At 33.9% G+C, this 25,615-nt stretch overlaps 1 protein-coding gene across 2 annotated transcripts in view; it reads left to right on the plus strand.

Moving 5' to 3' along the window:
- The window catches only part of LOC136030202 (uncharacterized), a 67,492-nt gene continuing 41,877 nt past the window's right edge, over window positions 1-25,615 (plus strand). For both annotated transcript variants that reach the window (XM_065708984.1, XM_065708992.1), the window contains exons 1-4: window positions 1-161; window positions 15,543-15,765; window positions 17,740-17,949; window positions 20,039-20,221. In XM_065708984.1, coding sequence (XP_065565056.1) covers window positions 28-161; window positions 15,543-15,765; window positions 17,740-17,949; window positions 20,039-20,221 — 750 coding nt within the window. In that variant the 5' untranslated portion in view covers window positions 1-27. The remainder of the gene's footprint in view (window positions 162-15,542; window positions 15,766-17,739; window positions 17,950-20,038; window positions 20,222-25,615) is intronic.

Raw genomic sequence — 25,615 nt, forward strand, 5'->3', positions numbered from 1 at the left:
GGGTAGGAGCGGCCTCCTTAACGTTTAATGGCAAACTATTTGAAATTTGATATGCATGGCTACCACCTTGGGCTTCCTATTATGCTCATAACCCTATGTGTATTTTTCCTTATTGGGTTTCTGCCAAGTCTTCTGTCTTTACAAGCTTACAGTAATAAAAGGTAATAAGGGTGGGCTTCTAGTGGGTGACCACTTCCAAAGAAAACATGTTAAAATAAAAGTAGCTTAGTTACCTGTCATTTGATTCCTTATTTTGTGATCTTTTTAAACATTACGGTCATTTTTTGGATAGTGCAAGACTAAGTAGCCTAATGCAACTCAACCCCTAATGGTCAAAGATATAGCTCCTAACCAGATTCAGCATTGAATTTCACTTCATTTCAATTACCTTAAATCACAGCCTGAAGTGAAATAAGGACTTTTGATCCTGTTGAATCACTCCTTGTGATGAGTTTCATACATGGTTTATTAGATTCAGGTGCATACCTGTCAAATCTCCACAGTATGTCACTCCACTCAGTATCCAGGTGGCATTTCAATACATCTGTCAATTCAGCAGAAACAGTGTTCTCCTTGAGGTTGTTCCAGAAGATCTCAATCTAATTTGAGAAGAAGCTGCATCTTGCTCCAGTCCTTGCATGAAGTTTGCAGGTTTGTTTTGGGTGTCCTTGTGTTATGTGGGAGGGGTCAGTCTCCAGGAGCTCATTTTCCTGATTGGTAGAGAGGAGTTTGTGTGCCTAGATCATGTCCCCATGTTTCCACTTGTAGACTAAAGAGGGGAGGTTGAGTTCACTCAGTTTTTCACCGTAGGGCTTGTTTTCCATACTGGCAATCAGCTTAGTGGCCCTTTATTGGATTTGCTCAAGAACTACCTTGTCCTTTTTGAATTGAGGGGTGGCCAGGATGGTCCCCACCTCCAATCTTAGTCTTTGTAGAGTTTGGTGATTACATGTCTACTTCTGCTGGTAATGATGTGTTTAATGATGCCTAGGGCTCTGCTAGCATTGGCTGAGATCTTCTGTGAGTGGGAGCTGAATTTCAACTGGGACTCTACTACAACTCCAAGGTCTCTCTCCTCCTGAACATGCTCCAGTATGTGGTGACTCCCAGGCTTTTGGGTCATATGGTACTGTTGCTTAGGGTTGTTATGTCTAAAGTGTATGATCTTGCATTTTTCAGTGTTGAATTTCAGGAACCATCTTTTGACCCAGGAGCACATGTGGTTGAGATCAGTTTGGAGAGATTGGAGGGCAGAAGGGGTGTTGGCAGGACCTATGAGTTTTGAATTGTCTGCATAAAGAGTGGTTTTGTTACTGGTGATAAGGGCTAGCTCATTTATGTATATATTGAACAGGGTAGGGCTCAGGACACTGCCCTGGGGGACCCCACTGGTGACTTTGACTTCATCAGAGAGTGCATGACTGTTTGGTACTGTGGTCACTTTCACTTGCTGTATTCTGTCCTTTAGAAAATCCTTGATCCAACTGATCACTTCTGGACTAAGAGACAGGGTATATAGCCTGTGAATGAGGTAGCGGTGTCAAACTTTGTTGAAATCTTTGGCTAGATCCAGCAGGATTATATCCACTGATACTCCTTTCTCTAGTAGGTCAGTTACAAGACTGTAAGATTCAAGAAGGTTTGTATTCACCAATCTCTTAGAACAAAAACCAGGTTGGCTGCTCCTGATGAGTGAGTTTGCCTCAAGATGGTTATTGATATGTTTGTTGACTATTCTCTCCATGACCTTGCATGCCACACAGGTAAGGCTGATAGGTCTATAGTTTGCTGCTGAAGTTTTGCTACCCTTCTTATGAATTGGGATGACTATTGCCTTCTTCCAATCCCTTGGAAGCTTTCCTTGTGTTAGCAACAAGTTAAATAATTTTATCAGGGGTGCTGATAAAGCAGGGCTTAGTTCCTTCTGCAGTTGTGGACAAACCATCATGTCCAGTCAATTTTGTTGGCATCAAGCTCCTTAAGCTGTTTGGTTACTTCTTCAAGTGTGACTGGTGTGTGTAACATTAGGAAGGGAGTGTGAGCCTGTTCTGCTGGGGGGAGGGTTGATGGGGGTCAGCCTAAGAAAACACTGAGGCAAACTGCTGATTCAGAAGGTTAGCTTTTTCAGAGGCACAGGAAGAGACTGAGCTGTTGAGACAGAAACTGAGCTTAGACTGAGCAAAGTGTGAAAATTAAGGCCAAGTAGCCTAAAAATATAGCCCATCCCATTTCTTTATTGTCTTTCATCATGTGATGCTTCATGTCTTCTTTGCTAAAATAGTTTGCTTACATTCTTCACCTGTAAAAAACACTCTGCCAAGTGATAGCAATAGAACTATTTATTAAAAATATCATTTAAAAAGGTGGATATCAGTAGAAGGAAATGTGATAGCCTATTATGATTAATAGAAACAAACTGCATTTTCTAAAATTAGAATTTCATTGTTTAGTGTTTTTTTTGTATGTATCTTGGTGCTATACCTGAAACCACCAGGGGTGAGAAGGGGAAGGGGTGTAGGTGCATTGTACAAAAAGCAATTATAGTATTTGGAATGAGCATAAAATATGGAATCTAATGGTACCATTTTTATTTTGCTAAATCGTTTTCTTTAGGAGTGGGTCAACCACTATAAATTTATTGTAACAAGAATAGGCCTAGGACACAATAGAAAATGTTTTCCAAAGGTCAAACAGTGGCTCTTTGGACTAACCTATTTAGATATATAAATAATACTAAAGGTGGGCTACTTATCTGTTATAGTGCTAACATTCAAGTTCTTCATGCATTGACACACTGTAGAACTGGTTTCTTTTGTTAGCCTAGTTTCTTTCAGCTTAGCATGAGAGAAGACAATGACAAGTGACAAAATAAATGGGAAATATATAATTTGGGCTATATATTTGCACATTACAGGGGGTGGGGTAAAGTATTTGGACAGTATAAAGTTAGAAAACAATTCTTACTTCATAATATGAAGAATACTTGTACTAAAACATTTTGCATGCAGACCCACTATACTTTGCCCTCCCCCCCCCCTAATGTGCAAATATATTGCCTAAATTTGCTTTTAAAGTATTATTTTTTCATCATACTTAGGTGTATTTCATTATGATTAACCTAACTTCACTTTTTGAGTGGTGGTGCTACAACAACTAACTACAATACTAAATAATAGCCTTTACCCTAGCCTAGGCTAATTCTTCACAGTGTTTTATCATGTGATGGTTCATGTCATCTTTGTAGAAATGGATTGCTTATGTTCTTGACATGAAAACTACTCTACTAAGGGATTGCCAATGGATTGTTTGATAACAACATTATTTAAAATCTCAATAGCAATAGAAGGAAACATAATATTTATGAGCTGAATTTTCATTGTTTAGTGTTTTTTAGTTTTGTGTATACCATTGGTCTACATCTAGGACCACTAGGGGGAGGGACAAATTCTAAGACAAGTGAACATAGTATTTAGAATGAGCATAAAATAAGGAATCTGATAATTCTATTTTACTAACATGTTTTCTTTATGAGTTGTCAACCAATAGAAGTTTATTGTAACAAGGATAGAACTCAATACAAAATGTTTATCAAAGGTCAAACAGTAGCTTTCTGGGCATTCTATCCTAAATATTATAGAGAAATAGAACCAAGGGATAAAGTTTCTATCAGTCAGCTTAGATAAAACTTCCTAAACAGCTATAAATAAGAAAATTAATTGTTTAAGCAGCTCATCTCCCCTTGACATATGAAACCAAGAAAGGAAAGGATATAATAAATGAAAAATAAAATCAAGGAAATATCTTCTGTGTCTCTATTTATAGCAAAATTTCTGTATATATATTTTTTTTATCTCAATTGGCTCTTTAAAGGATTGCAGTAGGCCATTTACAATAGATATTAAAGTTGCCTCTCAGAAAGAATTAAGTGTTTAGGTTTTTTGAATATATGATGGGATATAGCTGAACCAGAGTAGTTTTTTTATTTTCAAATCTCAGGGACTTATCTATGAAATTTTGTGGCCATGCAATTGTTCCCCTAGTTGGTGATGGGTCCTACCAAGGTTAAATTTCCTACACAAACATGGAACTTAAAGAGGCAATTGAGATAAAAAATATGTATAAACAGACATTTTTTTGTTGTTTTTTTTTGCGTTGGGGGTGGGTGGGTTGGGGGACGGGGTTACCTTTTAGGATATTTCCATGGAGGAATTTATCACAAGGGAAGAGAATTTCCATGGAAGGGGGCACATGATTTTCTATCATTATTAAAAACAAAGAGAAAATAAATAAAAAAAAGTTTTTTCAACTGGAAGTAAGGAGCAGCATTAAAACTTAAAACAAGCAGAAATTTTTACTTATATAAGGGGGTTTATTTCCTTTTCAATACCTTGCTCTTTACACTAAAGTATTTTTAGTAATTTTAACTATTGATATCTATGGCCTCTGTGATTTAGGGGGTCATTCTTAAAGAATTGGGACAAAATTCAAGCCATTTCATTCAGCATAGTCGAAAAACTTGATAAATGTGTCTTTCAGGATGACTTAACCCCCCACAGTCCCCAGGGGAGGGGCTACAAGTTACAAACTTTGACCATTGTTTACATATAGTAAGGGTTATTGGGAAGTGTACAGACGTTTTCAGGAGGACTTTTTTCCATAGAGGGGGGATGTGTTGAGGGGAGGGGGTTAATTGGGAGGATCTTTCCATGGAAGAATTTATCATGAGGGAAGAGAATTTCCATGTTGGGGCTGCAGGCTTTTCTAGCATTATTTAAAAAAAAACAATGAGAAAGTAAATAAAAAAAAAACTGTTTTTGCAGCTGGAAATAAGGAGCAGTATTAAAACCTAAAACGAACCGAAAATAAATAAACAGAAACGAACCTAAAGCGAACAGAACGTATATAAGGGGGTTCGTCTCCTCCACAATACCTTGCTCTTGATGCTAAAGTATTTTTAGTGATTTCAACTATTTACTCTATGGCCTTTGTGTTTCAGGGGTCATTCTTAAAGAATTGGGACAAAATTCAAGCTTTAGTGTAAAGAGCAAGGTATTGACTGGGGGGGGGGTGAACCCCTCATATACATAATAAAAATATACAAATATGGAAGTTTATTATGTAAGTTAATTCGTAATTTATGTATGTTTATTACTAGTAAAATCGTTTGTAAAAAAATAAAAATTCTAGTTACCTTTTTAAGTAACCAAAACTTGGAGAGCGACTAGGCCTCCTTCCCCACCCCTTTTTTATCAAAATTGTCTGATCTAAACTGAGAAAGCCATTTAGCCAAAAAAATAGTATGCAAAATTCGTTTTTATTATTCATGTACAGTGAGCCAGAATCAAAACATGCATTAGTTCAAAAACGTTCAAAAATTAAATTAAAAAAAAACAAAACAAGTTTTTTTTAACTGCAAATAAGGAGCAACATTAAAACTTAAAACGAATATAAATTATTCTGTATATGAAAGGGGTTGTCCCCTCCTCAATGCCTTGCTCTTTACACTAAAGTTTTTTTTTATTGGTTTAAAAAGTAGAGTTGTGAGAAAGAATCAAACTTTAGCGTAAAGAGTGGGCATTGAGGGGGGGACAACCCCTTTCATTTACAGAATAATTTATTCTGTAAATAATGCTAAAAAAACTTGTTGTTTATTTTATTTAATATGAAAAACGTAAGTATAAAGCTAAAAAAAGTTTTTTATTTATTTAATTACTGTTAAATCTAACACCTTTTTCTTCTTTTTTTGATGAAAGTGGGCACTGGTCTTTGTCCACCAGGTAAGGTGTTCCTCAGCCAGGTACTTCGGGAGCTCAAGTCCCTTTTCATTTATAACTTCTATATAATGCATGGTTTGTCTTGATATCATTTGGTAAAATTATGGGGATTTTTTTTTAATTCTACAGAATTCCACCAGGTTTATTACTTTTACTGGTGGTGCTCTTTCATTGTGAAGTATGTACCAAGCTAACCACCACACATTCAAATAGTAGCTTAATTTTGATTACAATTGATTCACTATCCATACAACAGCACATAAACGTTCTCAGATGTGTGCTTACTTCTCAATGTGATTAAAAGTTTGGCTCCTTTGATCTTCCATATTTGGCTCATTGATCTTCCACATTTGGCTCCTTTGATCTTCCTCATTTGGCTTCTTTGATCTTCCACATTTGGCTCCTTTAACCTCCACATGACTCGTTTTCCAACCGTATAAGGGTTTCTGTATGCAGCCCTTTAAAGTTATATAAGACCACCTAGCAATGATGCAGATTATGTGCCAAAATCCTAGCCTTTGTGACTCATATGTTTACATTAAAAAAAAACTTATGTTTTTCATAAAGACATGTCTTTACCTTCCTCTTCGATTGGTTAAGTCATGCCTTCAGTTGCAATAGACAGATCTGCCGCTTTCGTATGTAATGGTTTGAAAAGCATGTGTCCAAGCTTCCCAATAGGAAACTATGCTTCTCAATATGTTCCATTGGGTACACGTCAATGGCTATATGAGTATATCTCACATCTTCTTTGACTGGCAACCTAGGCTTTTTCTTCTGTTTTGTTTTGGTACTCTTTTTAGGGTTTCACTTTAGAATGGCAGAATTAAAAATATCAGAACAAAATTCTATTCATTGGTCATTATTTAATCTACAATTGATCATAATGCATCAAAAGATAAAAATAGGTAAAACTCAATCTATATATATAAAAATAAGTTGTCTGTGTGTGGATCTGTGGATCTGTGGATCAGGTGACGTCACCTGAAAAAACTGGATCAGGTGACGTCAAAACTGAAAAAACTAAAAAAAGGCAAAAACTACAAAAAAAACTAAAAACTAATAAAAAAAATAAAAAAGCTAAAAAACTAAAAAAACTAAAAAAAGGCAAAAACTACAAAAAAAACTAAAAACTAATAAAAAAGCTAAAAAACTAAAAAAACTAAAAAAAGGCAAAAACTACAAAAAAACTAAAAACTAATAAAAAAAAAATAAAAAAGCTAAAAAACTAAAAAAACTAAAAAAAGGTAAAAAACTAAAAAAACTAAAAACTAGAAAAAACTAAAAAATAGGAAAAAACTGAAAAATAAGCTAAAATAAAAGTAAAAACCAATAAAAAACTAAAAAAAAACTGAAAAAACTAAAAAAAGGCAAAAACTACAAAAAAAACTAAAAACTAATAAAAAAAGTAAAAAAGCTAAAAAACTAAAAAAACTAAAAAAACTAAAAAAACTAAAAAAAGGTAAAAAACTAAAAAAAATAAAAAATAAAAAAAAACTAAAAAAAAGGAAAAAACTGAAAAATAAGCTAAAATAAAGGTAAAAACCAATAAAAAACTAAAAAGAAAAAAAGGAAAAAACTAAAAAAAATTTTCATCTAAAAAACTAAAAAAAACTAAAAAAGGTAAAAACTAAAAGAACTAAAAAAGAAAAAAATAAATGACGACACTCAAAGAGAAAGCGACCAGGACAAAAGGAATGTTCGATTAGCAATCAACAAAGCACCGGGACACAGGGAGTATAAATGACGACCAGGACATAAGTAAAAAAAAAAACTAACAAAACTAAAAAGAAGGTAAAAACTACAAAAAAACTAAAAAGAAAAAAACTAAAAAAAGGCAAAAACTACAAAAAAAACTAAAAACTAATAAAAAAGCTAAAAAACTAAAAAAACTAAAAAAAGGCAAAAACTACAAAAAAAACTAAAAACTAATAAAAAAAATAAAAAAGCTAAAAAACTAAAAAAACTAAAAAAAGGTAAAAAACTAAAAACTAAAAAAAACTAAAAAAAAGGAAAAAACTGAAAAATAAGCTAAAATAAAGGTAAAAACCAATAAAAAACTAAAAAAAAAACTGAAAAAACTAAAAAAAGGCAAAAACTACAAAAAAAACTAAAAACTAATAAAAAAAGTAAAAAAGCTAAAAAACTAAAAAAAATAAAAAAACTAAAAAAAGGTAAAAAACTAAAAAAAATAAAAAATAAAAAAAAACTAAAAAAAGGAAAAAACTGAAAAATAAGCTAAAATAAAGGTAAAAACTAATAAAAAACTAAAAAGAAAAAAAAGGAAAAAACTAAAAAAATTTTCATCTAAAAAACTAAAAAAAACTAAAAAAGGTAAAAACTAAAAGAACTAAAAAAGAAAAAAATAAATGACGACACTCAAAGAGAAAGCGACCAGGACAAAAGGAATGTTCGATTAGCAATCAACAAAGCACCGGGACACAGGGAGTATAAATGACGACCAGGACATAAGTAAAAAAAAAACTAACAAAACTAAAAAGAAGGTAAAAACTACAAAAAAACTAAAAAGAAAAAAAAACTAAAAACTAATAAAAAAACTAAAAAATCTATAAATCTAAATAAACTAAAAAAGAAAAAAAAGGAAAAAAATAAAGGAGAAAAACAAAACTAAAAAACGAATGTATATACAGACCGGGACACCGGGATACAAATGACGACCGGGACACAGGGAATATAAATGACGACCGGGACACAGGGACACAACTACAACGGGGACACCGGGGGAAACAGGGGGATATAAATGACGACCGGGACACGGGGACAGGGAATGGTCGATTAGCAATCACCATCAACAAAGCTCAAGGGCAATCATTAGAATCATGAGGTATAGATCTGAATACAGATTGTTTTCCCATGGACCATTATATGTTGCATGTTCAAGAGTCGGTAAACCTGACAATCTATTTATATGCAAAGACAATGGGACAGCAAAGAATGTTGTATATTCGCAAGTTTTACGTAGTTAAAACCATATATATATATATATATATATATATATATATATATATATATATATATATATATATATATATATATATATATATATATATATATATATATATATATATATATATATATATATATCTATATTCACAGGTGGGACATAGGGACACAACTACAATGGCGCGTAACTATTATGGCGCGTAACGACTTACGCGCGCGGGGGAGCTTGGGGGGGGCGCGAAGTGCCCCCACCAACTAGGTGTTGGGGTGGCGCGAAGCGCCACCCCAACAGCTAGTAAAAAATATAAATAAAAAAAAATTAAAAGGAACATAAAGAGAAGTGAGGGGGAAAATCGAACAAATACAAAACGTAGGCAGCACCTGTACAAATTAATAAGAAGAGGGAAACTAAAAGAAGGGAATTGTTCCCCCGAGGTATCATGTTGACAGTCACTATTGGTTCTTCTTGGGTCTGTATTGTCCCATCCTCGGGAGTTCAGGGCTGTCAAGCAAATGATGGTACTTCACAAAAATGTTTTTTGAGGAAAGGGGAGCTGGCAAAGATTTTTTTTCAGCTAAAAAATGAACCTTGGATGTGAAGAAAAATTTGTTTAGTGAGGAAGAATTAGCAACAGTACTAAAAGGATTAAAAAATAGTAAGGCTACAGGTGCTGATACTGTGATAAATGAGTTTCTTAAATATGGTGGCTCTGAGGTTAGGAATAAGCTACTGAAGACTATGAACATGATTTTTGAAAAAGGGGAAGTACCTAATGATTTTAGGAAAACCTTAATTAAACCACTGTATAAGGAAGGTGACAAGAGTGAGTGTCGTAATTACCGAGGCATTAGTCTGGTCTCTGTAGGTAGCAAATTCCTGAGTAATATGATACTTTTTAGACTGAGAGATTCTGTAGACAAAGTTTTAAGGGAAGAACAGTGTGGTTTTAGAAAAGGTAGAGGATGTGTCAACCAAGTTTTCATTCTTAGGTTAATAATTGAGAAGTCCCTTCGTCTTCAAACACCTTTTGGTCCTTAGTTTTATCGATTATGAGCAAGCTTTCGATTCTGTTGATAGAAGAGCGTTAGCAAAGGTCTTATCTTTATATGGTATACCAGAAAAATATATTAAAGTGATTTATGCTATGTACGAGCATAATACTGCTGCAGTTAATGTAGGAAATAACGTTAGCAACTGGTTTTGTATTAAATTAGGAGTTAAACAGGGTTGTGTTCTATCCCCCTTTATATGGATCATTTTGATGGACTTCGTCGTAAGGAGCACAATAAAGGCAATTGGAGACCACGGAATCAAATGGGGAGGAAAAACGCTCCTGGACTTAGATTATGCTGATGATTTAAGCAAATTAGATGAAAGTGTGAGCAAAATGAATGAAATTTTAGAGGTTTTGCGACTTCAGGGTGCTAGAATAGGCTTGAAAATTAATGTAAAGAAGACTAAGTCACTAAGGCTAGGAATAAGTGAAGATGAAAAGGTTACGTTGGGTAACGAAAAAATTGATCAGGTTGACAGCTTCACTTACCTTGGTAGTATTATTAGTAAAGACGGTGGGAGCAATGAAGTTGTTAATAGCTAAGGCTCAGGGTATTTTTTCACAGTTAAAAAAAGTTTGGAAGAATAGAAAGATAAGTCTGCAAACCAAGATTAGAATATTGGAAGCTACAGTGATGACAGTGGTCAAATATGGCTCTGAAGCATTGGCGCTCCGAAAAGCAGATAAAAATTTACTAGATGTTTTCCAGAGAAATTGCCTACGGATTGTTCGGGGTACCCGGCTGACTGACCGTATTTCAAACAGTAGGTTGTATTAAAAATGTGGTTCAATCCCGCTTTCTAGGGCTATAATAAAAGAAAGGTTGAGATGGCTAGGCCACGATCTATGGATGAAGGTTGACAGATTGCCGAAGATTGTCCTTTTCGGCCAACCGTCTGGGCTACACGGAAGGCAGGCCGTCCTTGTCTGGGTTGGGAGGATGTCGTAGGTAAAGATTTAAAGGAAATGGGAACTTCCTGCGAGGGTGTAAAGGGGGAGGCCTTGAATAGATTAGGTTGGAGGAGGAGCGTGCGTAGCTGTGTTAGCCTTAGGCGGCTTGGTGCTGCAGTGAGTTATTATTATTATTATTATTATTATTATTATTATTATTATTATTAGTAGAAGTAGTAGTAAAAAATGAAAATACACAAAAAAGGTATTTTCTAAATCCAAGGGGTTATTTTTTTTTTTCTAGTTTTTTTACATGTACCTTGCTACCCCCTCCCCCAATTGGTGCCTTAGTGCGAGGTTATATTTTCCACATGCTGTAACTCAGATGTTTCACTGTTAAGTGTACATCAGAGTCTATATTTATGCCTTCTTGGAATGGAAGGGTCTGCAATTTTAACATCAAACATATATATATATATATATATATATATATATATATATATATATATATATATATATATATATATATCAACACCTATATTGTAGGTATATTGTAGCGCCACACCTATATTGTAGGGCGCTTCGCGCCCCCCAAGCCCCCCCGGGCGCGTGAGTCGTTACGCGCCGTATTAGTTACGTGCCATTGTAGTTGTGTAATAGATTGTCAGGTTTACCGACTCTTGAACATGCAACATATAATTGTCCATGGGAAAAACAATCCGTATTCGGATCTATACCGCATTTTTCTATTTGCCCATGAGCTTAGTTGATGATGATTGCTAATCGAATATTCCCTGTGTCCCCGTCGTCATTTATATATCCCCCCTGTGCCCCCCGGCGTCCCCGTTGTAGTTGTGTCCCTGTCCCCCTTGTGTCATTTATATTCCCGGTGTCCCGGTCGTCATTTGTGTCCCGGTGTCCCGGTCTGTAATTTCTCTTTGAGTGTCCTGGTTGTCATTTATATTCCCTGTGTCCCGGTTGTCATTTGTGTCCCGGTGTCCCGGTCTGTAACGTCATCTTATAATGACGTCATACGCAAACCCTCTTTTTACAAAAAGACATAAAAAAAACAAATATGCATACAACTTATTTTGTATATATATATATATATATATATATATATATATATATATATATATATATATATATATATATATATATATATATATATATATATATATATATATATACATATATTGTAATTTTTCATTTTCCATTTATTATTCCTACTTGACATCCAGTCTATAGCACCAAATCTATAGCTGAGAGTCATCATATATTTCTCAGGTGTCAACATTGGGTGGAGCTTCCCATACACCATCTCAGTCTTCCTTGGGGTTTGCCAGCTATTTCTTATTAATTGCGTCAGAGATTTCGTGTCAAACAATAGCACAGCCTCTAGTTTGGATTGACTTGCTAGTCTATCCTAGTCTAGCTAGTCTAGTCCAACCCTGCTAGTGAGAACCTGCAGGCTCGGGCCCCCATACTGTTTGGTGGTCTTGGTCACGGATACAACCAAGTTCTATCCTCTTCACCCTTTCCCTGAATCTCCACTTAGAATCATGAAACCCATCTGCCACTATATGCTGTACCATATAGTTTCAATCTATCCTATTTTGGCAGTATATTCAACAAGGCACCCACCCTCATACCCTCATGTCCAGACAGTGGGCAGGACAGCCAGTAGCTGGTTGGGGACGAAATTGGTTGTAGCAGGCCTTTATTTGTGGATAGGTATTGCCAAGGCAATACCTATCCACTAGTTTTTCGAGCTTGTCTCCCCATAGGCCTATGTCATTTATATATATACTAGCTGTTGGGGTGGCGCTTCGCGCCACCCCAACACCTAGTTGGTGGGGGCGCTTCGCGCCCCCCCAAGCCCCCCCGCGCGCGTAAGTCGTTACGCGCCATAATAGTTACGCGCCATTGTAGTTGTGTCCCTATGTCCCACCTGTGAATATAGATATATATATATATATATATATATATATATATATATATATATATATATATATATATATATATATATATATATATATATATATATATGGTTTTAACTACGTAAAACTTGCGAATATACAACATTCTTTGCTGTCCCATTGTCTTTGCATATAAATAGATTGTCAGGTTTACCGACTCTTGAACATGCAACATATAATGGTCCATGGGAAAACAATCTGTATTCAGATCTATACCTCATGATTCTAATGATTGCCCTTGAGCTTTGTTGATGGTGATTGCTAATCGACCATTCCCTGTCCCGGTGTCCCGGTCGTCATTTATATCCCCCTGTTTCCCCCGGTGTCCCCGTTGTAGTTGTGTCCCTGTGTCCCGGTCGTCATTTATATTCCCTGTGTCCCGGTCGTCATTTGTATCCCGGTGTCCCGGTCTGTATATACATTCGTTTTTTAGTTTTGTTTTCTCCTTTATTTTTTTCCTTTTTTTTTCTTTTTTAGTTTATTTAGATTTTTAGATTTTTTAGTTTTTTTATTAGTTTTTAGTTTTTTTTTCTTTTTAGTTTTTTTGTAGTTTTTACCTTCTTTTTAGTTTTGTTAGTTTTTTTTTTACTTATGTCCTGGTCGTCATTTATACTCCCTGTGTCCCGGTGCTTTGTTGATTGCTAATCGAACATTCCTTTTGTCTCGTCATTTATTTTTTTCTTTTTTAGTTCTTTTAGTTTTTACCTTTTTTAGTTTTTTTTAGTTTTTTAGATGAAAATTTTTTTTAGTTTTTTCCTTTTTTTCTTTTTAGTTTTTTATTGGCTTTTACCTTTATTTTAGCTTATTTTTCAGTTTTTTCCTTTTTTTTATTTTTTTTTATTTTTTATTTTTTTTAGTTTTTTACCTTTTTTTAGTTTTTTTATTTTTTTTAGTTTTTTAGCTTTTTTACTTTTTTTATTAGTTTTTAGTTTTTTTTGTAGTTTTTGCCTTTTTTTAGTTTTTTCAGTTTTTTTTTTAGTTTTTTAGTGGTTTTTACCTTTATTTTAGCTTATTTTTCAGTTTTTTCCTTTTTTTTAGTTTTTTTTTAGTTTTTAGTTTTTTTAGTTTTTTACCTTTTTTTAGTTTTTTTAGTTTTTTTAGTTTTTTAGCTTTTTTATTTTTTTTATTAGTTTTTAGTTTTTTTTGTAGTTTTTGCCTTTTTTTTAGTTTTTTTAGTTTTTTAGCTTTTTTATTAGTTTTTAGTTTTTTTTGTAGTTTTTGCCTTTTTTTAGTTTTTTTCTTTTTATTTTTTTTTGTAGTTTTTACTTTCTTTTTAGTTTTGTTAGTTTTTTTTTTACTTATGTCCTGGTCGTCATTTATACTCCCTGTGTCCCGGTGCTTTGTTGATTGCTAATCGAACATTCCTTTTGTCCTGGTCGCTTTCTCTTTGAGTGTCGTCATTTATTTTTTTCTTTTTTAGTTCTTTTAGTTTTTACCTTTTTTAGTTTTTTTTAGTTTTTTAGATGAAAATTTTTTTTAGTTTTTTCCTTTTTTTCTTTTTAGTTTTTTATTGGTTTTTACCTTTATTTTAGCTTATTTTTCAGTTTTTTCCTTTTTTTAGTTTTTTTTATTTTTTTTTTTTTTTAGTTTTTTACCTTTTTTTAGTTTTTTTTAGTTTTTTTTAGTTTTTTAGCTTTTTTACTTTTTTTATTAGTTTTTAGTTTTTTTGTAGTTTTTGCCTTTTTTTAGTTTTTTCAGTTTTTTTTTTAGTTTTTTATTGGTTTTTACCTTTATTTTAGCTTATTTTTCAGTTTTTTCCTTTTTTTTAGTTTTTTTTAGTTTTTAGTTTTTTTAGTTTTTTACCTTTTTTTAGTTTTTTAGCTTTTTTATTTTTTTTATTAGTTTTTAGTTTTTTGTAGTTTTTGCCTTTTTTTAGTTTTTTTAGTTTTTTAGCTTTTTTATTAGTTTTTAGTTTTTTTTTGTAGTTTTTGCCTTTTTTTAGTTTTTTTAGTTTTTTAGCTTTTTTATTTTTTTTATTAGTTTTTAGTTTTTTTTGAAGTTTTTGCCTTTTTTTAGTTTTTTCAGTTTTGACGTCACCTGATCCAGTTTTTTCAGGTGACGTCACCTGACACATCCACAGACAGACAACTTATTTTTATATATATAGAAGATGTATGTGCGATTAATAAATAAATGAACTTGAAGGCCACTATTCTCAGGGGCACGATGAGAAGGTTGTCATTTCTGTGTCGTGTTTTTATCATTATTCTACTAGTCAAAAAAAGAACAAGTCACCATCTGAAGGATTCAAAATGGAATTTGCAACAGCAGCTGTTAGTATTTTGGAAATAGTGTTGAGAGGTAAATTGTGTGGTATATTAAAATTGGAATAGCTAGCAAATTTATCAAAACATTCTTAAATTTAGGCTACCATTCTTTATGTTCGACCTTTGGTGAAATCAGGAAAAGAGGGTTTTGCAAACAACCTGATAAATGAAGCAATCGAACAGTTAGATAAAGTGATTGAAGACAAAGGTTCAGTGGAATAGTAGTAGCAGTTTTTCTTAGAAGGAACAGTAAAAACAAGAGAACCAGGAAAAAATTTGCAAAAAAACAACAAAAAACTAAAACTGAAAAAAAAACAGAGAAGAAGGTTTTGGGCATGATGGGGTAGCTCTTAATGCAAACTAAAAAAAAGGTTAATCTTCTTACATCTTTGTATGAGACAATAAGGATCATATCTAGCCACAGGACTCTGTTTTAGGTCCCTTTCAAGGCATTTTCATAATGGTCAGAGAAATTTTAAGCCTCTTATAAAGTCAGATCATGCATTGATTCCTTGCCATATGAGATGTAGATCTTGCCTGTTTTTGTGCTTAAGCACAAAGTTTACTTTGTGGTTAATGGTATATGTAATGATTGTTTATTATTTTTTTTAGGCATATTGATCGTAACAATATAGTGCACAAGAATGGAAGTAAAGACCATCAGAAACTAGTCCTAGTAGTTGTAGATGCACTTCAAAGAGATTTTGTGCTTGAAACCAATGACATACATGTGAAAAAGGATTGGCCATTTTTAAGATCCTTATTTACTAACAGAAAAGCATGTATTTTTGAAGGTATTGCAGATTCTCCCACTGTCACAATGCCACGAATAAAGGTAAGGGAATTTATTTCAAATTGGAACATTAAAATATTCTATTAATACGCTCAAGCATCTATTAGTGATGGGACAGTGTCATAATATTTCCCAATGATCATACCAAGTCTGATCTTGCATCACATTCCCTATTGCAATATGATTACTGAGCGCTATATCACCAGTACATTTTATCTGCATAGTTGAAACACATGAGAGTGTAACAGCCTCCAGGGCCATATTCAGGATTTTTTTTTTTGGGGGGGGGGGAGGGTGTGATTACAGAGAAAATTAAATAACGTATCAAATTTTTCTTACATTGATTTTTGTTGCGTTTTTATTAGTTGGCCAGATATATAGGGGGTGGGGTCACCCCCCCCTGAATATGGCCTTGACAACCTCTAATTAATGTTAAAATTTTATCATTCTAATTTGAATTACCCTTAGTATGGGAGCCACACTAGAAATTGTGACAAGTCCACATACCAAAACCAATAGTTTAGAGAAGAGTCATTTTCTATGGAATCAATAGTACTGAGTAGGGATCTGGCAGAATTTCGTTCTTCTTGAGAATTTTCAGTCCAAATTCCGCTTATGAAAAATCTAGTTATTTTATTATTCGTTTGGGGCAAAGAAATTTATTCTTTATGAATTTTAATGCCTAAGAACGCATCATACAAGAAGTCGCTGCTGAATAATTTGCGAAGTATTGTTAAATCAAAATGATTCACTTAATTGAAAATATTTGAGGTAAAATTTAGACCATTAAATAGGGTATTAGAGGCTATAGTAAGGAAGGGTAATTAAATATTTCTCCAATTCCTTCTCTTTGGCTTGTAGAATGAGTTTGATTAATTATAAATTGTCCAAGATGCGATTATTTTCCCTAAATTTTTGCATAGGTGCCTGGTTTTATCTACATGGTTTTCTAAAAAATTAATTTCATTGTCTTTTCCTAAAGTATAAAAAGATTTTTAAAGTTAACTATTATTCTGCTGTTTGGTTAAATCAAAATCATAACTTTTAAAACTGTGTTTATCGTATTACCTTTAAAAATATAGGTTTAAAAATAAATAATTTCAGTCTGATTTCCAAAAGGAAAGGTCAATTGGAAATCACATTTCTTAATCATCTTTTTTATTGCGGGGTCCCCAAAGACTATGATAGCTTAGAACGAGTTAACCTCGTTCACCACAAAGATTGAACTAATAAAGTATTAATATTGACAGAATGCTTCGCTATTTTTCTAACAGAATTTTGCCAAAGGTTGAAACAATGAGTATATTCGGATAAAAAATGTAGCCCAAGTTTTAGTTAAAAAAGAAAAACTTGGCACTGGAATAGTTTTTAGCATCTGAATACTATCCCCATTCTCATGCTGATTCAATTTCTCTAATTCCAGTTCCCCCTGTTAGTTTTCCCATATCTAGTTTAAGTTTGCTGTCGTTCTGTAACAAGGCTAAAAAATTTGAAGCATGGAGCAATACCAAAAAGTCGCTAAAGACCAAAATAAGCATTCTGTAAAATTGCTGACATATATAAAAATTTAAATAAATAAAGGTGAAAAAAAGGATGTGAGTAAGTAAATGCCCTGCTCAGTTAATTTTTTTCATTATTTTGAATAGAGTTTAATGAGCTATTGGGATTTAAAACACAATTTTTTAGTCAGCATATTTCACAATGATTCTTTAGCATAAAACTGGAAACTTCTTCAAAGAATTTATGTTTGCTTTGATTTTTCTAATCTTTATTTTAGCCTTCATAGAGCATCCGAGGGAAGTTTTTAAAAGAAAACAATTCTCAGAGCTCGTGAAAATACATCCTGTCTGTATTGAATAATATGTCTATTATACATCTAAATTTAAGGGGAATATGGTTTTAACCAGAAAGTAAAATACATGTATTTAGAAATGTATATGTCTCAATCATGATCGAAATATTACATTGATAAACAAGAAATATTCTTAAACTTTTAAAGCTGTTAATTTCTTTCAGGCAATGGTTAGTGGGACAGTACCGAATTTTGTGGATATTTTATACAATCTACAAAGTGAAGAGTACTTCGAGGATAATCTTATTGATATTGCCATTCAACACAAAAAGGCAATTCTATTCTATGGGGATGACACTTGGGTCAAAATGTTTCCTGGTGCATTTCTGCGTTACGAAGGGACAACCTCTTTCTTTGCTTCAGACTATACTGAGGTAAATATTTTATGAACAATTCAAAGCATACATGGTGTGGATTTAGCCCTCTCCTTGTTAGGAAATTTACTATGAACGCTAGATATGGGACGCTGTTGGTAAATTGCTCGAAAATAGGTCAAGCTTTTTTTGGCTACAAGTTTCATTAAGGTGGTTATAGTGTAGCAATTATAATGTCTTCAAAACCATGAATTTTTACGGTTCGTAAGAAAACTCAATTTTTCCCAGAACCTATGGGGATGCCAAAGTGTTCGGAAGAATGCTATATTTTTCTGGTTTGGATTTCAGTAATGAGTGGCTTGAATGTTGATGCAATACAGCAGTTGCAGTTCCAAAGAAAGATTGTACACCAGGAAAATATCCATTGGACTTTGTGTAACTCGGAAAATTAGAAAAAATGAAGTATTTTTAATTACGAATGGGTGATCGGATTTTAATGAAATTTGATATTTAGACTGATGTTGTGTCTCAGAGCTCTTATTTTAAATCCCGAACGAATCCGGGGACATTGGGGGGAGTTGGGATGAAACTTGGTGAGAAAAATAAGTATAAGTCCTAGATACTTGAAATTTCCTTGTCAAATTCCCCCACCCGCTTTTAAAAACTTCATACATATGGATATGTTCTAACTTATTCGATTCGACATCTTCCAGAATTATCTGGTGAATGGCTCTAAATGATTCAATGGTAAACATGAAAATCAGTAGGGCTTGCAAGGTTTGTTATACATAAAAAACACTAAGCACGTATTTCACAGATGATGGTGGATTTCCATTATACTTGTTATGTAGGGAGTTCTGTGCTATTGATTGCGAAGCTGGGGCTCATGTTACGAAATAGAAGTTCAAAATTGATATAGATTATTTTTATTTTTCACAAGTTACGTGAAATAATAAGAGCCGATGGAGGAAGAAATAAAACTTAAATAGCAAAAATTCGAATGGGTAACGGATTTAAGAGGATTCGATGTCTTAAGTATCATTTTGTGAGCCTCAACGTCGGCTTACTGTTTCAAAGGCAAAGAATCCATTAGCAATTCCTCCCAGGGACTACTATCATTGAAACCTATTGAGAATTTGGGATTTGATTATGAAATGTGATTGAAAAGACCATGAAATCGTGCCGGCAAAATTTTCAATCAAAGCGGGTTGAACCACAGAAAATTCGGAGAGCTGTTAAATTGATCAAATGACATTTCTTTTAAGGGGATTTTTGGAATTTTCGTATCTGGTATACTGGAACGTTTTTAGGATAACCCTTTCCTGAATTTTAAAAAGAAAATTCTGCTCCATTTAATCAAAAAACCAAAACTTACACTTCCTAGTGATAAAAGTTTCCCCAAAACTAAATATCTATTTCCGGGACAAAACAATAGAAGTTACAAGGTATTTCTAAGATTCTAGGGAAAGTAGGTTTTCAGAAAGTAGGCTTTCCAAGCTCTACAAGTTATGGCGAGACCGCCCAATCAGTTCTAAATAGTTTGGCCACACAAGCTAAAATGTTTATGATGGACGAGATAGGCTGGTCCTTTACGGTATCGAATCGCCACTTAAAACAGCGAAAAATTAAAACCAACAAGTGTGATGTTACCACCTCCTCAATCCCTTCCCCCAAGGTTCGAGCTTCTTTTGTGCTTTGCTAAAGACTAATGCATGGAAGGAACAAGGAGAATACATATGCAGGGTGAAAATTGATCTATGTCTCAAAGTGTTGTGTGAAATATTTACGAGATATTCATCACAACATTGTGGAAGAAAAGGATGAGGGGGGCAGGGGAAAATGATTGTAAGTTAACGAAAGTATTATGAATGATGGACTCGTTAGAGCTTTTTATGTAAAATTATGGTGATGAATAATAATTTTAAAGTGTTGTATAAAAACCTATAATATTTTGGCTATTTTACATTTGTCATATTGAATAGAAATTTATTGATGAAGCAGAAAATTTATAATATGTTTTGTGGGCTACAAATATCTTAAATATGTCGCATTCAGACTCTTACCCTGTGAAAAATTTGGGAACATTCACTATGTTGTAGCGGTTAATTCTGTTTTATACCAGTGAAGTTTACCATTAATTGTTTTTCAGGTAGATGTGAACGTTACTCGCCATCTTGATCATGAGCTTACCACTACAGACTGGGACATAATGATTTTGCATTATCTAGGACTCGATCATATTGGTCACATCCACGGTCCTGCGAGCTTTTTAGTGTCAGAAAAACTTTTGGAAATGGATGCAGTCCTTGAAAAAATATATACGGGTTTGAAGGTATTCCTTATAACGTTACTAGAGTTACTTTTCCATAAATCAGCTCCGTAAAGGTAATGATACCATACACTGTATACTTTTTAACTTTCCAAAGGATTGAAATCATCACGAAAAGGTAGTCAGGGGAAAGGTAGACCATGCTATCTTTTCCCTGTTGTTACTCCCCCCCCCCATAAAAAGGGAACCAGTGTACATACCAATATTGTGGCGTGGAAAATAAAGCGAATTGAAACAATAAACGCGAATAAACTAATAGATGGGATTGACATTGAAAAATAATAGGAATAACTGACATTCGAGTATAGCGATGTATCGAGGTACGACAGAGTTGAGATATATTGAATAATTTCATTGAAAATGAGTCTTTGTGGTGTTAAGGGCTATATGTTTCATCTAGTTCATCTGCTAGACGATCATCCAATGAGTCATTCAAATTTAATTGTGCATCATTTTCGTTTGCGATTTGTTTTGATTCTCGCTTTCGCTTATTTTCTTACCCCAGATTTAGCTGGGTATCATTGTCTCATGCGTCATAGATTACATGCATATGCGTTTAAATGTAAGTCCCTCTGTAAATGCTTATGAATTTGATGTCATACGTATGGAAAATCCATTTCCAAAATTAAGGCTATAAACGAATTTTACTAATGTCGTGGCCTATTTAGACCGACTTTTTTCAGAATAGAGAACGTCAGTATACCAATTTTCAGAAAAATATCAAGACATTCTAAAAAAAACAAAAAAAAATACAGCCATACATACACATAATGTGTGTATGTATGTATTTGTTACCATGAATGTCCGAGATCTGGTTAATGTCGACATTCAGCAGTGAATGTCTGAAGTTCCCTTTCTCTGCTTGGATTCAATTAGCTTTGCGAGTCAACTTTTTCAGTCTTTTGCAAGTTATGACGGTAAAAGTTAAAGCTAGGTTGGTTTAGATTATGTAGTTTAGGTTAGGTTAAATTTGGTTATAAATATCAGAAATGGGTTATAAACTAAACCTAAACCAACATAACCTAACGAAACCTGACCTGTCATCGTCAAACCTTGTATTAAAGTGAAAAGTTGACTGGCAATACTGACTAAATCCAAGGAGAAAAAAGATATTTCGAACATTGGCCAATTTCGAACATTCACGGTAACATATTTATTATATAAAGGGGCTTTGCCGCTGGGCAATGCCCGGCGGAAAATCAAAAAATTGATTTTCGTTTTTCCTTGTCTTCTAACTGCAGATAATGTGAATTTCCTCTTGATGTCATTGCTTTAGGCTAGGTTTGATGCAACCATCCTGTGCAGAGTACTAACAAGACATATTATTTTAATAAAACGATGTTTTAAATTAAGACACGGATGTAATCTATCTATATATATAAAAATAAGTTGTCTGTCTGTGGATCTGTGGATCAGGTGACGTCATGTTTCTGTGTTGACTGACGTCATGAAATTAGTTGTCGTCATTTTTGCTTTGACGGTGACGTCATTAACGGTATTTGAACGCAAAACCGCGCAGTTAGATGAAAATCCACCTGGACAGCGAGAGTCAAAACATATCAAAACTGAAAATGATAGCGATGATGATTGGGTTTGGGATTTTGACTTGGATAAGGTCATCAATGCCTACCAGATTTAAGTTAAAAAAACAAAGGTTCGTCGATATGTACTTCATAGTGACGCTGAAAAATAAAGAAGAAAAAGAAAACTGAAAAAAGAAAAAAGGTAAAAAACTAAAAAAAAACTAAAAAGAAAAAACACTCAAAGAGAAATTACAGACCGGGACACAAATGACGACCGAGACAGAGGGAATATAAGTGACGACCGGGAACCTCAAAGAGAAATTACAGACTGGGACACCCGGACACAAATCACGACCGGGACACAGGGAATATAAATGACGACCGGGACACAGGGACACAACTACAACGGGGACGCCGGGGGCACAGGCGGGATATATAAATGACGACCGGGACACAGGGATTGTTCGAATAGAAATTACAGACCGGGACACCGGGACACAAATGACGACCGGGACACCGGGACACAGGGAATATAAATGACGACCGGGACACTCAAAGAGAAATTACAAACTGGGACACCGGGACACAAATGACGACCGGGACACAGGGAATATAAATGACGACCGGGACACAGGGACACATCATTAGAATAATGAGGTATAGATCTGAATACGGATTGTTTTTCCCATGGACAATTATATGTTGCATGTTCAAGAGTCAGTAAACCTGACAATCTATTTATATGCACAGACAATGGGACAGCGAAGAATGTTGTATATTCGCATGTTTTACGTAGTTAAAAACATATATTTATATCTATCTCTATTCACAGGTGGGACACAGGGACACAACTACAATGGCGCGTAACTAATATGCCGCGTAACGACTTACGCGCGCGGGGGGGCTTGGGGGGGGCGCGAAGCGCCCCACCAACAGCTAGTAAAATATATATTCGTTATTCGTTTTTTAAGTGTCAAATAAGCAATAGTATTTGAGTTGAGAAAGTCCGGAGTGAACTCAATTCCTTCTTTCTGTTGGCTTCATGAAAAAATCATCTCTTTTATAACATTTGTCTTCTTCTGAAACTCTTAAATATGTCGTCGCTTGTACGAATTTTTTCGTAAAATTAAGGCTCTAACCGAATTCCTAGCGGGGTACTGAAATACCTTAGAGAGCTTTTAAACGGCTCATTTGAATGAAAAAGCTACACATAGTGCCTTTTCTAATTAACAAAAGAAAATATTTAAAATAATGATTTTGATAAAAAAAACTCCATCTTCGTCTACAAGATGATGAACGACGTCATAATCGTTAGTCACAAAAGACGGAAAACGCTAAAACTATGTGTTGACATATATTATAATGATGTCAATAGCTGCGTTTTTGATCACTGTTCATTGAAGCTGTTGAACTGACAGCGTTGGACGGTCAAGTGCTTAATTTTCGTTTTTACTCCACGGTTGACGTTTATGAGACCGTTCAGTGTTCTTCAGTAAAGACAGGAATTAAGCATGGACGGCTAAAGGAGGTCGGGCTTTTTAAATTGCAGACAACAGGTGAGTAAAATTGTTCTTTTTTCCAAGGGAAATACCAAAAAAGGTATCATTCATAAAATATTCCCCCAAAGTTTTGTTTTCAAAGGTCAAGGGGGAGGGCGTGTGCTCCCTCAATTACTCTAGATCTAAACGTGAGATTTTACTCCATTAGCTCAACTGATGGGTGCACATGGCCCCAAGTAGCCTAAGTTACGGGATTTTACTTGGGTCTCTCACATTGAAATTTTCCGGTTCATATTGAAACATAAGTACTATTTCTGCTATTCCAAAAATAAGGGTTATGATTATGCAAAGATTTTGAATTGCTAGTTTTTGGGACTGAAAGTGGTTAACACATATTTCGTAAATACTTCAGTAAAAACAGGAATTAAGTATGGACGGCTATAGTTGCGCGAGCTTTCTAAATTGCAGACAACAGGGGAGTAAAAGTGTCCTTTTTCCCTCATGACGCAAGTCATCTCAAAAAAAGTGTTCTTTTTTCCAAGAGAAATACCAAAAAAAGTATTATTCATAAAATAGATCCCCCAAAAGCTTATTTTTTCAAAGTTCAAGGGGGAGGTCCTCCCTCAATTACTCTAGGTCTAACTTGAGATTTTATTCAGCGAGCTCAACTGCCAGATGCACATTGCCCTAAGTAGCCTAAGTTATGGAATGTTGCTTGGTTCTCTTCACATTAAAATTTTCCTGTTCACATTGAAACATAAGTACTATTTTTATTAATTAAAAAATAAAGTTTATGATTAAGCAAAGATTTTGAATTGCTAGTCTTTCGGACTGAAAATGAATAAGACATATTTCATAAATACTGCACACAAACTTAAGGTTTTGAAAACTCACCAAAGAAGAGAGGGGGTCCATTTCTTCCCAAGGCTGGCCCAACAACTTTGTTGCCTCTTATTATGCTATTTCCAAAAACATAATCAACCTCATTGTTAGAAATATGAATAGATTACTGTCAGCTATTAGTACTTTATGGAGTTCTGCTAGCATAATAATTTTTTAGGGACTGGGAAAATTATCATCCCTCTTGTCTTCACTCAAAATGGTTAAATGATGTTGTATATTTGTACCCTCCTGTCTTCGGTCAAAATGGTTAAATTATGTCTTATGTTGGTATTGAGATGTCCTTTTATTAGCAAAAAAAGACTTTTTTCGACCCATTAAATGTAAGTAAAAAATGAACAAAGCTTCAATTATGAATCTGTTTTTAGAACAGATAGAAGGTGTAAGTCTCCAAACTTTGACAAATTCAATATCTCTTATGGGACTAGCCAGGGAGCCTAATGTAGGTAAAAATTTTTAGTCTATATTAGCTTCTGGTATGAATAAGTCAACTATAAAAAATGAACATCAATCTAAACAGAAGACAAAAACATTCTTGTACAAAAAAAAAAACAAGGCAAATGAATAAAGAAAAACACCCTTTTACCTTCATTACATAAAAGACATATGCATTTGTCTGCTTTCAATATAGGCGGAGTGCTCCACTACTTTTCCCTTAACAGAAAGGAAATTGGTAAAATTCTAAACAAGTCTGAACAAATTCTAAACTTCTTGCTATCTTGAAAAGTGGCTAGGCTAGGAAATACAGGGCCAACCTACTGGAATTTAGACAAAATAAAATTCTATCTCAAATTTCAGTTTCCTTTTCTCTGGTTTTAATTTTGTAAATACAATTCATGTTACTTGAGTAGAATTTTAAGCCATATCAGTATGTTTTTCTTAACCAAATCTAATTGCAAATTTTTGAACTGTTATAAATTGAGACTGAGCAAAGTTGTGAAGCTGAAAATAATTTTCTTGTATTTTACTTAAGCATAAGATTTATTTTGCAAGGTTTCACTTTTACAAAATAAATATTTTCAAAGGTCATCGAAGGTCAGTGTCCTCTTGAAGGGGAAAGAGTGGAGGCAGGTATTTCAAAATATCTTCCCATAACATACTTTAGGGTTATGATTAATCTAGGGTTAGTCTGTAGATCTATCTCTGATAGTTGATAGTTCTGATAGTTAGGACCTTGCCTAGAATTTTACCATATTGACAGTTATCTGTATTTGATATCCCCCCTCCGAAAAAAGACACAGAAATACAAATAATAAAAAGATATCACTATGTTTACTGCCCAGTGACATGTTTTCCATTATATACAAATAAATATAATAATCCTAGTTGTGGGAAATTGCTGGTGACAATCCTAATTATAATTTGAAGTTTTAGAATTCCCTTCTTAATTAAGTTTCCCCCTTTCCCAGGGTATATTTTAAGCCTACAATTCATTTTGAAAGTTTCAAGCTTCTCAAGCTAGGAAGGGTACCATC

This window comes from Artemia franciscana, chromosome 1 (genome assembly GCF_032884065.1).
Source record: "Artemia franciscana chromosome 1, ASM3288406v1, whole genome shotgun sequence".
Taxonomy (NCBI): Eukaryota; Metazoa; Arthropoda; class Branchiopoda; order Anostraca; family Artemiidae; genus Artemia; species Artemia franciscana.